This window comes from Micromys minutus, assembly GCF_963924665.1.
Source record: "Micromys minutus genome assembly, chromosome: 11".
NCBI classification, from domain to species: domain Eukaryota; kingdom Metazoa; phylum Chordata; class Mammalia; order Rodentia; family Muridae; genus Micromys; species Micromys minutus.
The window spans coordinates 40,601,914-40,616,474 of record NC_137980.1 but is presented as its reverse complement, the minus strand read 5'-3'; the positions used below and the strand labels follow the sequence as shown (position 1 = coordinate 40,616,474).

At 54.1% G+C, this 14,561-nt stretch overlaps 2 protein-coding genes across 3 annotated transcripts in view; one reads left to right on the top strand and one right to left on the bottom strand.

Annotated features, from left to right (window-relative positions):
* Positions 1-3,470, top strand: part of PTPN1 (protein tyrosine phosphatase non-receptor type 1) — a 45,409-nt gene extending 41,939 nt beyond the window's left edge. For both annotated transcript variants that reach the window (XM_080924774.1, XM_080924773.1), the window contains exon 9: positions 772-3,470. In XM_080924774.1, coding sequence (XP_080780900.1) covers positions 772-985 — 214 coding nt within the window. In that variant the 3' untranslated portion in view covers positions 986-3,470. The remainder of the gene's footprint in view (positions 1-771) is intronic.
* A 1,467-nt stretch (positions 3,471-4,937) lies between these two features.
* RIPOR3 (RIPOR family member 3) overlaps positions 4,938-14,561 on the bottom strand; it is a 64,050-nt gene continuing 54,426 nt past the window's right edge. Inside the window, exons 12-22 of the mRNA XM_080925335.1 lie at positions 14,341-14,470; positions 12,606-13,157; positions 10,399-10,529; positions 9,608-9,731; positions 9,079-9,214; positions 8,486-8,647; positions 7,697-7,858; positions 6,999-7,201; positions 6,731-6,814; positions 5,331-5,421; positions 4,938-5,044 (exon numbers count right to left, since the gene is read on the bottom strand). Of these exons, the coding sequence (XP_080781461.1) occupies positions 4,947-5,044; positions 5,331-5,421; positions 6,731-6,814; positions 6,999-7,201; positions 7,697-7,858; positions 8,486-8,647; positions 9,079-9,214; positions 9,608-9,731; positions 10,399-10,529; positions 12,606-13,157; positions 14,341-14,470 (1,873 nt within the window). The 3' untranslated portion in view covers positions 4,938-4,946. The remainder of the gene's footprint in view (positions 5,045-5,330; positions 5,422-6,730; positions 6,815-6,998; positions 7,202-7,696; positions 7,859-8,485; positions 8,648-9,078; positions 9,215-9,607; positions 9,732-10,398; positions 10,530-12,605; positions 13,158-14,340; positions 14,471-14,561) is intronic.

The window sequence follows — 14,561 nt, the reverse complement described above, 5'->3', positions numbered from 1 at the left end:
CTGGCCTGAATGTTCGTGTGAACTGACAGGTTATAATGGGGCTCCAGTGCTCCTCGTGGGGTTTGTCTGATTTGCTCAGTACCAAAACAAGGCAGGTAGGGGTTGCAGCTTGCTCACTCACCCTGGTACAAGCATTGTTGAGCACCCACTGATATCTGAGGAGTCCTTAGGTAACAGTAAAATGTGCCTAGAATCTGTGCTGCAGACCCTCCGTTTGGGGAAAGGACAAGCTCGTAGCCTTGTGTGGTGGAGCTGGGATGATGAGCAGTGTGTGCTGCAGGAAGCAGCACTGTGGTGACCCCAGTAGGAGTGAGCTATTTTCTGCATCAGCCGCCTTTTGCTGGAGGACAGTTCTGAGGTGTGGGCACACACAGTCTGCCTCTCATCAGTACCCACCCAGAGCTTTGCACACAGCGTGTAGAGGCCTAGCCTGGATGCCCTCATTCTAGCTTCGACATCGAAGGTAACAGCGCTGACAGTGTCCAGGAAGCCATGTTTCTCCTGCTGCTGGAGTGTGGGTCTAAGTGCATGTTTGCCTAGAGCCAGAACTTTCCACTCCTGGTTAGGCACGTTCACTGGTGGGCTGCGGACTGACTTGAATTAAACCCAGCCCTGGCCATGGATACTGCCCAAGGTCCTCCAGGGCTGGGAGATAAGCAGGCTGCTCTGTGTTGGGAGAGGAGGATTCATTTGTCCCGAATTCCTCCCTGGGAGACAGTATCCTTTTCTGTCTTCTCGGGGTAGGTAACCTGTCTCTTCCTCTCTCCTCAGCATGAGTCAAGACACTGAAGTTAGGAAACGGATGGTAGGTGGAGGTCTTCAAAGTGCTCAGGCATCTGTCCCCACCAAGGAAGAGCTGTCTCCAACCGAGGAGGAACAAAAGGCACACTGGCCAACTCACTGGAAACCCTTCCTGGTCAATGTGTGCATGGCCACGGTCCTGGCGACTGGTGCATACCTCTGCTACCGGGTGTGTTTTCACTGACAGACATGAAGCGTGGGCATGGGTGTGCTGGGCACTGCCCCTGCCCAGTTTAGGATTTGGTCTGCGGCATCTGACCTGGTGTAGAGGAAACAAGAGCTCGCAAGCCTGCGGTCGAACTGGAAGGGCCAGCCCCAGGAGGGGCATCGTGCACTGGGCTTTGAAGGAGCCCCTGGTCCCAAGAACAGAGTCTAATCTCAGGGCCTTAACCTGTTCAGGAGAAGTAGAAGAAATGCCAAATACTCTTCTTGCTCTCACCTCACTCCTCCCCTTTCTCTGGTTCGTTTGTTTTTGGGAAAAAAAAAAAAAGAGAGAGAATTACAACACATTGTTGTTTTTAACATTTATAAAGGCAGGTTTTTGTTATTTCTGGAGGGGAAAAAAAAGATGCTACGCGCTGGTGAGATTCTCTCGTGCCCTCTGGCGTGTGATCAGATTCATAATTTACGTTGATTTCCGGGGGAAGGATACCGCCAGTCAGGACTGTAAAGTACCTGCTGGCTTGGGCAGCCCCCACTGTGCACCCTGAACTTGCAGGTGCCCTAGAGCCCCGCCCTGTTGTGAGGACATCAGCACTGGCTGCCTCTGAACAGCAAGCCCGGCTCTGCTTAGCTCAGGTGTCCCTCGTGTTTCCATCCTCCTTCTTTGTGACCGCCATCTTGCAGATGGCCCAGCCCTCACCACCCCACCCCTGTAAATGGGTTTCCTGAGGGCCTTGCCTCGGGACCACCAGAGGTTTCCATTTCATTTAGAAAGTCATTACTACTCTGTAGAAGCCACTCCACTGAAGTGTAGGCAAGACTTATAAAGGAGGAAGGAGCCTTGGGTCCTGGAAGCTACTCCACAGGACCTGTACCAACCTCTGCAACTCTCAGTCCTGCTCCAGTGAACGTCCTTGAAGGCATCAGATGATTTTTGCAGACTGCAAAGACTTTTCCTGCATGGTGATTTTCAGAGTCTGGACTCTAAGACACCACCAAGTGCTTACCGCGCTGCTGCCGATGCTGGTATGGCCGAGGCCATGGGGAGTGGACACTGGGTGCGTCCAGCGCTTTTGTGCAATTGCTGTCCTGTGAGCTGCGGTGGATGCTTGTTCACTTGGAGCGGCCTTCCCAGGCCACACCTCTCCCTTCCTGCTTTACCCTTCTGCTTCCTTCCTGGAGTAGCAAGCCCATGACCATGAGGAGTGTGGGGAGCTGCAGAGGCCCCGCCCTCCAGAGGAGCCTCTCCACTGTTATTTATTCACTTTGCCCAGAGGCCTCCCTCCATGTCAGCCTGCACCCAAAACTGTCAGGTACAGCAACAGGTCAGGCCTGGGGTTGAGGTAGGAGTGCAGGACTGACATGAGCCACACTGTGGCCAGAGCAGGAACAGGAGCTGGAGGGTGTTAGGAGCAATCTTCAGGAACATAGGACAGTGGTGATGTGTACAAACCCTATGGCTACTGATGAGATGTGCAGGATAAAGGCTGGCCTTTCTCCCCATGACCTTCTAGATCCCGTTCCCGGCCTCTGCTTTCCCTGTGAGTTAGAAAACACACAGGCTTCTGTCCTGCTGGTGCCGTGCACTCAGCATGGGAAACTTAGGTAGGTAGACACCTCTCGTCCTCTGACCAGAAGTGGCCGTCGCTGAGTAAGCACCACCACTCAAGGCTGAAGAGCAATGCTGTCTAGTGCAGGTCCTGCCTGACTCCTGCCCCGCCACGCCCCGCTGGATCTCACATTCCACACTCACCTCATTCCCTGGACACTTAGGCAAGCAGGGCCCTTCCACCTCTGGGATCAGCCCCTCCATTCCAAGTTCACACTGTTCTGGAAGCAAGGCAGATTGTGAGCAGCACCCTCCCGGGAACAGTATAGGTGACAGTCCTTAGAGTCAGCCTGCTGTCATTGCTGGCCAGACGTGTGCGGCTCTTGAGCCCGGAGAGACTGATGGTGCTCATGACTCTTCTGTGAGGGGAGCTTAACCTCCACGTTGCGTGACTCTTTACACAGCGAAGGCAGCTGGGGCTCCAAACTGCCTCTTGCCAGCATTTCACATTTTGCCTTTCACCCAGAGAAGCCAGCACAGAGCCACTGGGGAACAGTGATGGCCTCTGCTGCAGAGCCTGAGGAGGTGGCACAGCCAGGGTCCAGGCTGAGAGCAGGCAGCAGTGGGCTGTGTCTGGGGTAGTGTGTGTACAGTAGCCTCACAGGTGGATATCCTGGAGAGCAGGCGCTCTCTGCCCTGTCGCCCCTGTTGGAAGTAGCAAGCTGCTGTATGCCTTAAGTCAATATTTACTCAGCAGGGCGCGCTCTCTCTCTCTCTCTCTCTCTTTCTCTTTTTAAATGGCCATAGAATAAACCATTTTTACAAAAATAAAAACCAACAAAAAAAGTTCTGGAATAGTAACTTTGCAGGTGTGTGGGGTGTCTCAGGGTCTTCTGTGACCTCACAGAACTGTCGGACCGCACCGTTTCCAACTTGCTGTCTCACTAATGGGTCTGCATTAGTTGCAACAATAAATGTTTTTAAGGAACGTGGATGTGAGGTGCTTTTATTTTATTGACAGACCTGGGCCAGGATGGTAGTCATTTGTCCCCTGGCAGCACGAGGCAGATGCTTGCCCTGCAGGGTTAGCATGCTGTGGATTGTGTGAGGACATCCTGCCTTTGCTTCAGAGATGTGGGGTCTCTACACTGTCCTTTCAGGATCTCCCCCTTTGGCAGCCTGGACTACCTTGAGACTCACAGGTCATTGGAATCCCTTTTCCAGCCTCCAGACCTCCCCTTGGCCAGCTGCCTGTCAGATACCGTGGTCATCACATCTCAGGACATCTGTAAACCTACATCTAATGTGTTTGACTTAGAAATGAAAATGAGACCCAAAGTACCATGGCCTTCCGTTCATGTACAAGACTAAATATTATAAGGCCCCAAGGTAACTGACTTCCAGTTTCAAAGTCACTTGAGGCTTATGCAGTGACAGATGTCACTCAGGTTCACAATTGGCTTGTTTAGCAAGTGGTCCCCGCTTGTGGTCCTGGCCACAGAACTGTGTGAGTGCTGTGTCCACTCAGAACTGGAAGCTTCAGATATGAAGATGAATTCTCACAAGAATATCAGTGTGCAAAGTTCACCAATAATAACTTTGGGATAAGTCCAGTGGGGTGAAGGCTTGACAAAAGTCTGGAGTGTCACCAAAATACTCCCAGAGTAGGGCAGCCTTACCATGAATGTAGGGAGGGTCCCCAGTGGGTCCTGCAGAGAACCCTGTGGCCCTGCCACCCCTCCCATGTTATGGCTGTACGGATGTTGTCTACTTCAGACAGCAAGGTGGCCATATGCTACAGAGTTTTTAATTGAGATTTCAGGAAAGGGACATGAATGAAGCAAATAAATACGAAGTCAGCACACATGGTCCACAGGACTGAGTCAGGGGTGACTAAGTCAGCCCTGAGAACCCCTTGTGGGCATCTCAGACACCAGCTTGGAGTACTTTATCTGCTTAGGTAGGAAACCCATTGCGGGTATCCATAGCCACTGCAGTGAAAACCTTCCCCAGTTCTGGCTATGGACCATCCTTCCAGTGGTGGGCGGCTGCCATGCACAGCAAGTGAACCTGCCCACTGGCTAGCTGCTGCAGTCCATGTGTATCAGACCAGTTCTGTCCAGCTGAGGGTGTGCAGGGAACTCATACTCCATGCACGTCTGTCTTGGAGCCTCACCTTTTCCTTAGACGGTGCCAGCTGGCCTGGCACTGTACCTCCAGGAAGGCAAAAACAGCATTTGGGAGAGGCCACAGCCTTCGAGGTCCAGCACACACTTCTGCCTGCTCTGAATATATCACTTATCCCCAGTCCCAGGTAACTATCCTGACCAGCTCAGGCTTGTGAGGGAGTGGCAAGGCTGCTCCATCCAAATCCTGGGCACTAGAGGCATGAAGGAAGAAAGATGCCAGACTTCAGCTCATTGATCACAGCTTCTTAAAAAATAGTGATTTCAACATCTGCTTCCTGACAAAAGGCTTCTTGTTCTGCGTGGAGTTTGTCCATCTTCTCGAAAGCCAGGCGGCCTTTCTCACCTGGAATGCATAGGTGTTTGTCACTGGCTTGTCACCATCTTGGCATTTCTAGAGGGGTAGAGCTTGGGGGTCCCCTGCCCTTCATTTGCCAAGGGCCATAAAGCAAGTGCAAAAAAAAAGTTATCCCTTGGCTGACAGCCTGCTGTAAAGGTAACCAGCCCTAGCCAGGAGATGCTAAGCGTAGGGTGGCCTGTAGCAGGGTCTCTGGCAACCTGGTGGTCTAAGCCATCTCCACTCGAACCCTGGGACCCCGCTGTGCCACACAGGCCCCTTGGCTGCACTTTACCAAATGACAGTGTTGCTTCCCGTGCTGCGATGCGCACAGCCTCCAGGTCAGACTGACACAGACTCACAATCTGCTCGATGCTTTCAATACCCTGTAAGGTCAGGAGAAAAAAAGGCTTAAGCAGCAGACAGACCTCACTGTCATCCCTGCAGGGCCAAACCCAGCACATCCAGGAGAGACCTCGGACCCTTCAGCACTTTTAAAAGTCTCTCCCACATCTCAGTGCAGGCCTGCAGGCAGAGCCACCAGCAGCTTGTCTGTGGGCACCATCTAACCACCCCAGCTGCCCTCTGGGACATGCTAACTGGAACTCTCCTCTTCAGGAGAACCAGCACCTGATGGCTACACTCGGGGCTCCCACAAGACCTCTGGCTCCTTTATCCAGCACCTGAGCCTCAGCAGGCACCTCCAAGGACCTTTTGGGTCATCCCTGAGCAAGTGAGGTGGGTGGGGTTCCCCTACATTGAGCCAGCTCCCATGTACAAGGGTCTTTGAGGCAGACCCCCAGCATGTGAGCGCAGAGGGAGGCAGTGGGGAAGGCAGGGCTCACAGGCCCTAACGCCCGTATCATCCAGTCTAGGAAACTAAGCTGGAACCCAGAATGGCTTTTAACCAACCTGTTCACAAAGTGAATTCTCAGAGTGACATTCAAGCTTTTTTTGAGATAGGGTCTCACCATTTGGCCTAGGCTGGCCTGGATCACAGGTATGTGCCAACACACCTGCATTTTTTCCCCAATGCATAAAAACTGTGTTTGTGTGTGTGTGTGTGTGTGTGTGAGAGAGAGAGAGAGAGAGAGAGAGACTGAAGAGATTATACATGTGCATCCCGGTGCACACCTTCACACAGTGAACAAAACCAGAGTGAACAGGTCCATCTATGCTGTGTTTTGGGACAGGGTCTCTCCTAGTGAGCTCCAAGGATCCCTGCTTCTTCCTCTACTGGATTTACAAAGTGTGTGCCTTCACACTTGAGTTTGGGGGATTCCATTTGGTCCCTCATGCGTGTAGGCACGGAGTCCTTGGCTCGCTTTAAAGTCATGTTTGATACCAAGGTTCAATATGCACGGGTCCCTGAGAGCACAAGGAAAATGCCCAAAGTGGTCAGTCACTTCTGCCAAAGATGATAGTCCATGTTTTCATTTCCATGTTTAATCTTCTTCTCACAAGAATTTGTCACAGTTCAAACACGCTCAAGGGCAGGAAGTCCCTAGGTGTGGGGACCTCTGCTGTTGGAGTCTGAGAGCAGGATGTTACTAGTCCTCTTGCTGCTAGTGAAACCCTTTACCATCCCATCCCTTGTCCCAGTGATAGCATTTCAAGCTGCTGATGCTACTGCTGCTGCTTTGGCCCTCACCCCTGGTGGCCTGCCTCCTGTCACTCCTAAGACTAGAGACTCACCCCGAGCTGCTGCAGGGCCATGCACGCCGCCTGCTGGAGTTTAGCGTCACTGTCATTTAAGGCATTGGTGTAATACAGCAGAGCCTGGAGAAAGAGACCAGGAGTGGATGGAACTGGCGGGGCAGGAGCAGGTCCCCAACTGAGTGGAGCACTCTGCAAACAAATGCTCCAGTGACCCGGACTCAGCCCTTCTCCAGACAAAACTTGGGGTGAGACCTATCCATCTGGGCAGCTGTATTGTTGGGTAGATTACTCCCAGATTGATCACCTTTTCCCGGAAGCGCTTGTTTCTGGCTGCGCTGGCCAGTCGAGTTCTGGCAGCCCGGCACAACCTCGGGGGTCCATCCAACTGCAGCAGGGCCCAGGCTTGAAGTGTCTGAGGCAGTGGCTGTAGCTGGCTTAGACGTTTCCCATGCAGCTTCCTCAGGGCCTTGGCTGGGCCTGCACAGTTCAGTTCCTCGATGAGAGTAACTGGAAGACAGGAAGAGGCAGGTGCCATCTCTCGAGGCTTAGCCACTTGAGTCACAAAGGGAACTCCACGACGGGTATCACCGCATCCTGACAAACACTTCCTACAAGTGGATCAGACATACCCTAAAAATGAGCAGACCCGCAGGCCAGCCTTGGCACAGGGGTACACATGCCTGCAGTCCCAGCACTTGGGAGGCTGAGACATGTGGATGGTGAGTTTGAAGTCAGTTTACCTACATAGTGAGACCCTGACTCAAAAACAAAACAAAACAAAAAAACCCAGAATAAGCCCAGCCGTCTAGGCCGCCTCCTCTCCCTGGAGCTGTTCTGAACTGCTCACCCCTCCCTCTTAATTTCCACTCCTCCTGGCTGTGGTCTCACTGGATCTCAGTTTCGACAGCTAGAAGGAAAGTTACAGGGGCTCTGGATTGTGGCCCGAGGTAGAAGGAGACGGAGTGTGCTGTGACTTCTGGGCCACGCCGCCATCAGCCCCACCTTCCTGGGTGAGCTGACTGAGGTGTTTCTCCAGGTCGGAGATGCTCCGCCGCTGCAGGTAGTTGTGGAACTGGAACCAGGTGACCATCTGCCCTTCCTGGAGCCCTGCTGTGGCCAGTAGCCCGCCACAGTCCAGCACTTGCTCCAGGAGCCTGCGACACACTGGCAGAGGGAAAAGCCATGAGTGGAGCCTCAGCTGGCCTCTCAATAAACAGATCTGTGTCAGACGAAAGAGACTCTGGGAAAAAAAGATCCCAAGGAGCCCCCTTCGCGTCAGCAGACTACCGGTTCTAGAACCTTCCCTAGCCCAGAAGTTGGTAGCACTTGCCAACAAGGTTCAGTTTGACTCGGCTCTACCTCTTTTCCTGTCTTAGTTCTTTTATTTGACAGAGAACAAGAGTGTGCCAGCGAGCCAGTACCCACCCCCATGGACTCTGAATCCCAGGCCAGAGTCTTGGAAACATATATGGGCAACAAGCAGCCCAGAGAGTGGAAGGAATTTGCAGACTGCAGATGCCACCCCCAGGAGCAACCTTCATTCGCTCCGCAGGAAATGCGACAGCTGCCCTCAGGAAGTGTCCAGCCTGAGATCGGGACGCCTGGATGGCACATGCCTGCACACCTCCCTCTAAGAACCCTTGACGGCTTGGTGGGAGGTACAGGGATTCACAGCCTGCTTTCCTAGGGGCAGGGGGCAGGGGGCAGGGCAGCGAAGACACGCTCAGAGGTAGGACCCCAGCTGCAGCCCTGCCATTACCCCTGGGACAGGACAAGTGAGAAGGACACTACCTATTTCCAGCTGGCCAGGGTACTTCCCTCGGATGCGATGCAGGAATGCCTTCTTGAGCTGGCTCAGGAGTGTGGAGGCAGGGCAGGCCAGGACTCCACCAGGCTGTGTGCACCCCTGCCACAGTGCCAGGCCACCCTTCCTGTGAGACACCTGTGGGATGACTGAGAGCCAGCAGCTGCTCAGCAGCCTGGGCGGGAACAACCATGAGCACCAGAAACCCCTCCACAAGGATGCAAAGTTGGAATTGAGGGCAGAAGACCCAATGCAGGAACCTCCTCTCAGGCCTGTGTCACCCCAAAGGAACAGTCTCCAAGCAACTTCCTAATCCCTACTCACAAGATGAGTCAGCCATTTACTGCCTTTCTGACTAGGAAGTTGGACTTCCTAGACAGGTCCACAGGAGGAGACAAGGAACGGAGGTGACAGCCATTCCTTGGAGGGGACCCCAGCATGTGGGTGGGACTGGCTTTAGTGAACCATCAGTGGTCTTGGCAGTATACAGAGACAGGCATGTGTGCAAGCCCGTGTAACCCACCCATTGGTGGGAGAGAGAGGGAGGCAAGCCTTGGGCGTGCACCTGGTGGTTACTTACTCTCTTCAACGGATCTGGCCTTGCTGACCTGCTCAAGGTCAAGGTCTGAGAGCACTTCCAGAACCTGCCTTTGCTGCACTGCTTCTTCTAGGAGGCAGTCCTGGACCATCCTTGACAAATTAGGGGAGGCCAGTTTCTAGAATCAGCGAGATACTTAGGTTACCCCGCATGTATTCCTCTGCCCACAACTCCCCATAGCGGCCCTGTCCCAGAGGTAGCTTCTAGACTGTGACCTAAACTCCTTCTCTTCACTAAGCTGAGCCCCAGGGATCTGCCCACCCAAGTCCAGCTAGACAGCACAAAGCAGTGGAGAGGCTGCCAGCCTGAGGCCCATCTCAGATACTTTCTGAGACTGAGCCTCTTTAGACTGGTGCGGTACCTTCACATATACATCAGAAGCACCCACTTGGTTCAGGGCTTGGTTCTCTGAGTTCCGTTCGGTTCCTCACCTCCTCTCACGGAGCCCCCGTGGCTCTCAGGGTAAGTTCCTCTTGCCTGACCCCACCCTGGCCAAGCCCCACCCAGACACCTGGAGTAAGGCTTTGCAGACTTGAAGGTGGACAGTGAGCAGTGTGTCCAGCTCAGGGGCACCAGCCGTGAGCTCTCTAGGTGACACCTTCAGTGATGGCTGTGGAGGTGGGGGGCTGTCCCTCCTGAGAAGACAAAAGAACTAAGTGACCATTAGCTTAGCAAAGAAATCCCTTCCCTGACACCTCCCCTCCCCTCAGCTCCACATCAGAGACCGGGATCCTCAGTAGAGGAAAGGGAGAGAGAAATTGCCTGGACATCCAACAGACGTGGAGGGCAGGCTTTCCCTCTGGGGTGGTTGCCAGAGCCTCGTTTTGCTCTTCTGTGAAGTGGGCAGAAAGCCTAGATTAAGTGTCAAGATGGCTCACAGAGCAGATATGAGTTGTTACCAAGGCCCAACTGGCACACCACACTGGGGAAAGTAGCAAAGTTGGAATCTCCCCGTGGGACCACTGGATTAGAGGAAGAGGTGGAGACTGTCCCCTTCTGTGATGCTGAGCTCTGGGGATCAGGTAGGTGGTAAGACAGACAGCAGTCCAGAGGGAGAGGTGGGCACGGCAGTTACTATGAAGACGGTGAGAATGACAGCCTCTGAAGTCAAGGTCAGAGTTTCGCTGTGAGGGGCTGATGTTACCTAGGAGACCCTCGGTGGCCATAAAGGCATGCTGTGGAGACAGGGCTGTGAAGAGGAGGCACCGGGCACAGTAAAACTACACATGATAGGAACAAGGACTCAGAGACTAGTATGGAGCTATAGCAGTCCTGAGGTGTGCGCATTTGGGGTACACTCACTCAAGAGCCTGGGAGCCCCCAAACAGAGACAGTTCATCGCTGGCAAGGTCGGCATTCAGAAAGGTAAAGCTCTCAAGAATACAGTCCATCAGACTCTGCGCAGACACGGGCTCCGGCTGCACCCCTCGGGGCTGTGGACAAGCACCAGGATGAAGGCTTTGCCCTCCCACACCCAGCCAGAATGTGACAGCTCCAGCCCCAGCCTAAGCCAGCCCAGTGATGGCTCAAGTCTCAGCAGGACGTGCCTGAGATGGGGCACTTCCAGTGGCAGGGACAGGGCTCCCCCACAAGGGGGCGCCACTGGATCGCGGCTGACACCTGCCCCTACACTGCAGCCCAATGGCTCATTCCTCAGCAAACCCAGAAACCTGCTCTGCACTCATGCTGAGGAGGTTCAGAAGCTGTGAGTGAGCTGTGGATGGGAAGACAGGAGCCACTGCCCACCACTGGTCAAGCCACCCAGAGACCCCTGTCTCCAAACCGGGGCTCAGAATCCCACAGGTACCCAGAGTACCAGACCTCAGACCACACCAACTGCCCATCAAGACTGCAAATGAAAAGTAGGTGCTCTCAGCTGAGCCCATGGGGGGAGGGTCGGGGGGGGATAGGGGGCAGGGTCTTTGACCAACAACAAAATGCTAAGCCTGAGCACAAAGACTCCCCTTCCATTAGTGAAATGCTGCAAGTATGTGTGTGTGTGTGTGTGTGTGTGTGTGTGTGTGTGTGTGTGTATGTGGTGTGCACAAGCACATGTGCTTGTCCAGAGGGTCCACATAAGGATGACCTTAGGTGTTATGCCTTAAGAGGTGTCCACCTCATTTTGTTTTTTGATGCAGGGTCTCTTACTAGAACCTGATAATTTGGCTAGACTGATTGCCACCGCCCCTGCCTTCTCTTTATGTGTGTGTGTGTGGGGTTAATTCAGGTCCTCGTATTTGCACAGTAAGAACTGACTGAACTGTCTCCCCAGCCCTGAGGACAGAGTATTTAGTAGCCAGTGCTGCGGCTCCCGGCAGCCCTCCACACCTCAAGGAGGCTCACTTAGCTCCACTCTCACCAGACCTGCCGGGGCTCTTGCTTGGCACCATGAGGCAAAACTCCTGACAAACGGCACAGGTGGTGGAACATGTGACAGTGACTTGGGAAAGGATGGCAGTCACAGGGACGACGAGCTGCCACTCACACAGAGTGTGTGTCTGTGTGTGTCTGTGTTCAAGTTCAAGGCCAGCCTGGGCCTCTTAGCAAGAACCAAAGTTGATGGACACTCTGTAGATGACTCCCCCTTAAAAAGTCAGGCTGAAGGTGGGACCTATCGGGTTTTGTTTTAATTGTTCTTAGCTGTTTTCCAGAGAAGAGTCTCTTTGGTGTTTTGGATGACTGTACCATCTCAGGGTCCTACAAAGTGCTTGTGACTCTTCAAAATACAGGGGTGTGACAGAAGCTGTGTGCCTGTGACCCAAATGGGTCCTCACATAAATGCTGAAAAGGACTAATAAAGGTGGTATTCTTCTCTTTGCTCCTGGCACAGGTGGGCAGGGTCTTTTTAAGGCGGCAGGCAGCAGATGCTTTGAAGACACTAGACAGACTATGAGAAGTGCCTTCTCTTGGCTGCACTGGTGTGAGCTTGTGAGAATCAAGTCAGAACAAAAAGGAAAAGAAATAAAGATTTTGAAGATTCCTGTGTCATATAGTTCTGAGGGGAAGAACAAAAAATGTGTCATACCCAAGAGTGGGCTCATCAGCACCTGTAGAAGTCGGTGTGTGGGGTCTACATTTTATTTATGTATTTAAAAATGTAAACAGAGAGAGCCATCCGTCCAGGGCCAGCAGCTCTGAGAGCCGCTGAGAGAACTCCTTTGGCTGGGCAGGGGAAGGTTCTGGATGGCTGTAGAGATGAGGCTGGCAGGCGGCTGCAAGGCCTTCCACAAACCGCAGCCTCCGCCCACCCGCCCACATCAGAAGATTCTCTATGGAACCAGGTTCTGGCTGGACACGGAGCCAGTTACTCACTGTGCGCTCCGGCCTCCCCTGGGTAATCGCCTCCGAGGCCTCAAAAAGTGAGGAAACTGAGGATGAGGGAGACTTGGCCCACCCAGGTCACATAGAGGCAAGGCTGGGATGCTAACCAGGGCTGGCTGGTTCCCGCACCTGCTCCCTAGCCTCAGGCCCGCAGCGAAGCGTTGCTGTCCAGTGTGTGGTGAGCATACCTTCAGCCGCTCCCTGAGGCCAAGGACTTGGTACTCCAGCTCCCTGAGCTGGGGCTGTGCAGGGTCTGCAGACTGTAGCAAATCCAGGACCTCCTGTACAGGCCCCTCCACTCCGTCCCCCACATCTCCATCCTCCTGGCCCTTCCGGCTCCGTGGCACCATGGGGCTGTGGGTGGGCGCATCCTGCAGCAGGGCCAACCTCTCTCCTCCCAAGTCCCTCCAGCCGGGCTGTTCTATAAGCACATCCCCGGCTGGGTGAGCCAGGCCTGGCAGCAGGCCCAGAGGTGGAGGCTCCTCCCTGATCTCCTCTTCTATGCAGGCTGTGGGACCCACAGGCATGGGCACGAAGCCCACATCTGAGGTAGTTGCTGAAGTGCTGGTCTCAGTGTCTCTGGGGTCCTCAGAGCTGAAGGAGTCCATCTCCAGACGCTCCTGGCTCCGGCTCCGCAGGCGGGGACCCTGGAGCTCACCGTCAGACAGGTAGCCGAGGATGGAGGTGGCCCTTGGCCCACCTAGCAGCAAGGCCTGCTGCATTGGCTGCTGGAGGACAGACTAGAAGGGGATGCAGGAGCAACCTCAGCAGCCACCCCAGGGACTGCGCTGCGACCCGTGTGCCCAGGTGCCTAGGATGATGGTGATCTGCCAAGGCGTTGGGCATCCAGAGGTGCTGATGCCCTGTCACCCTCTAGCTCTTCCTTCAGGCCTCAGCTCCATAGTTTCGTCCTTGTCATGCTCCTGCCTCAGGACCTTTGTGCTGTGTTCTCTGCCAGTGCGGAGTCTGAGCATAGAGACCAAAGCAGGTGGGGGAGGGGGGACACTGGAGCACTTAGGGTGTCCAGGATCTTCGGAAGAGGTGTGGCATCTGAGTTGGGACCCTCGGTGTTGAGAGCATGTGTGCAGGCCTGAGAGAGCTGTTCCCACTGAAGATTGTTTGTGACCTGCGGATAGCTACAGCCCAGCTCTGAAGTGACCAAGTACCCCGGCCGGCGCCTGTGGGACAGTGTGTTGGGGGCAGTGCTGGGGCCATTGAGAAAGGTCCCTGTGAGGGACCATACCAAGGACAACACCAAGAGAAATAATGAGGTGTCCATGTACACAGCTTCCAGTCCCCCACCCCCAAGAAAGGAGAGGAGGGTGGCCCTGGCTTCAGGGTACCATGCCCCCTGGAGGTCATAGGGAGAAAGTTGTGTTCCTGAACAAGGTTCCCAGTCACACCCCTGCTAGCTTTAAGTTTCCCAGCAAAGTGAGGCCAAGTCCATGGCTGGGTGGAGGAAACACACAAACACAGCACACACACACACACAACACAACACACACAACACAGCACACACAACACAGCACACACAACACAGCACATATACACACAACACAGCACATATACACACAACACAGCACACACGCACAGCATACACATACACACACATACCACCCACACAGCATACACACACACCACACACACACTACATACACATACACACACATACCACCCACACAGCATACACACACACCACACACACACTACACACACCACACACACACCACACACACCACACACACACACCACACACACACCACACACACCACACACACACACCACACACACACACACACACAGTGCACACACACAGCACATAGGTCCCAGACCAGCTAAATTCCCATGGCCTCAAGCAGCAGAAGAACCACACACACCCTGAAGCCCTAAAAGCTGAACCCCAAGCAGACCATTTCCACTTACCAGGTAGTATTTGTCCCGGAAGCTGGGGGTGCTGGGTGGTGTCCATGTATACAGGGAGCCCTTCCTGCTGCCCATGGAGAACCTGCCAGTGGGGCTCGGCGACACCAGCCGGCACGCAGAGTCCAAAGGGCTGCAGAGAAAGAGCAGAGACAAGCAGGGAATCAGGTGGGACCCAGGGGCCTGCCGTCACGGTCACCCCCCTCCTTGTCTTTCTCTGCGGC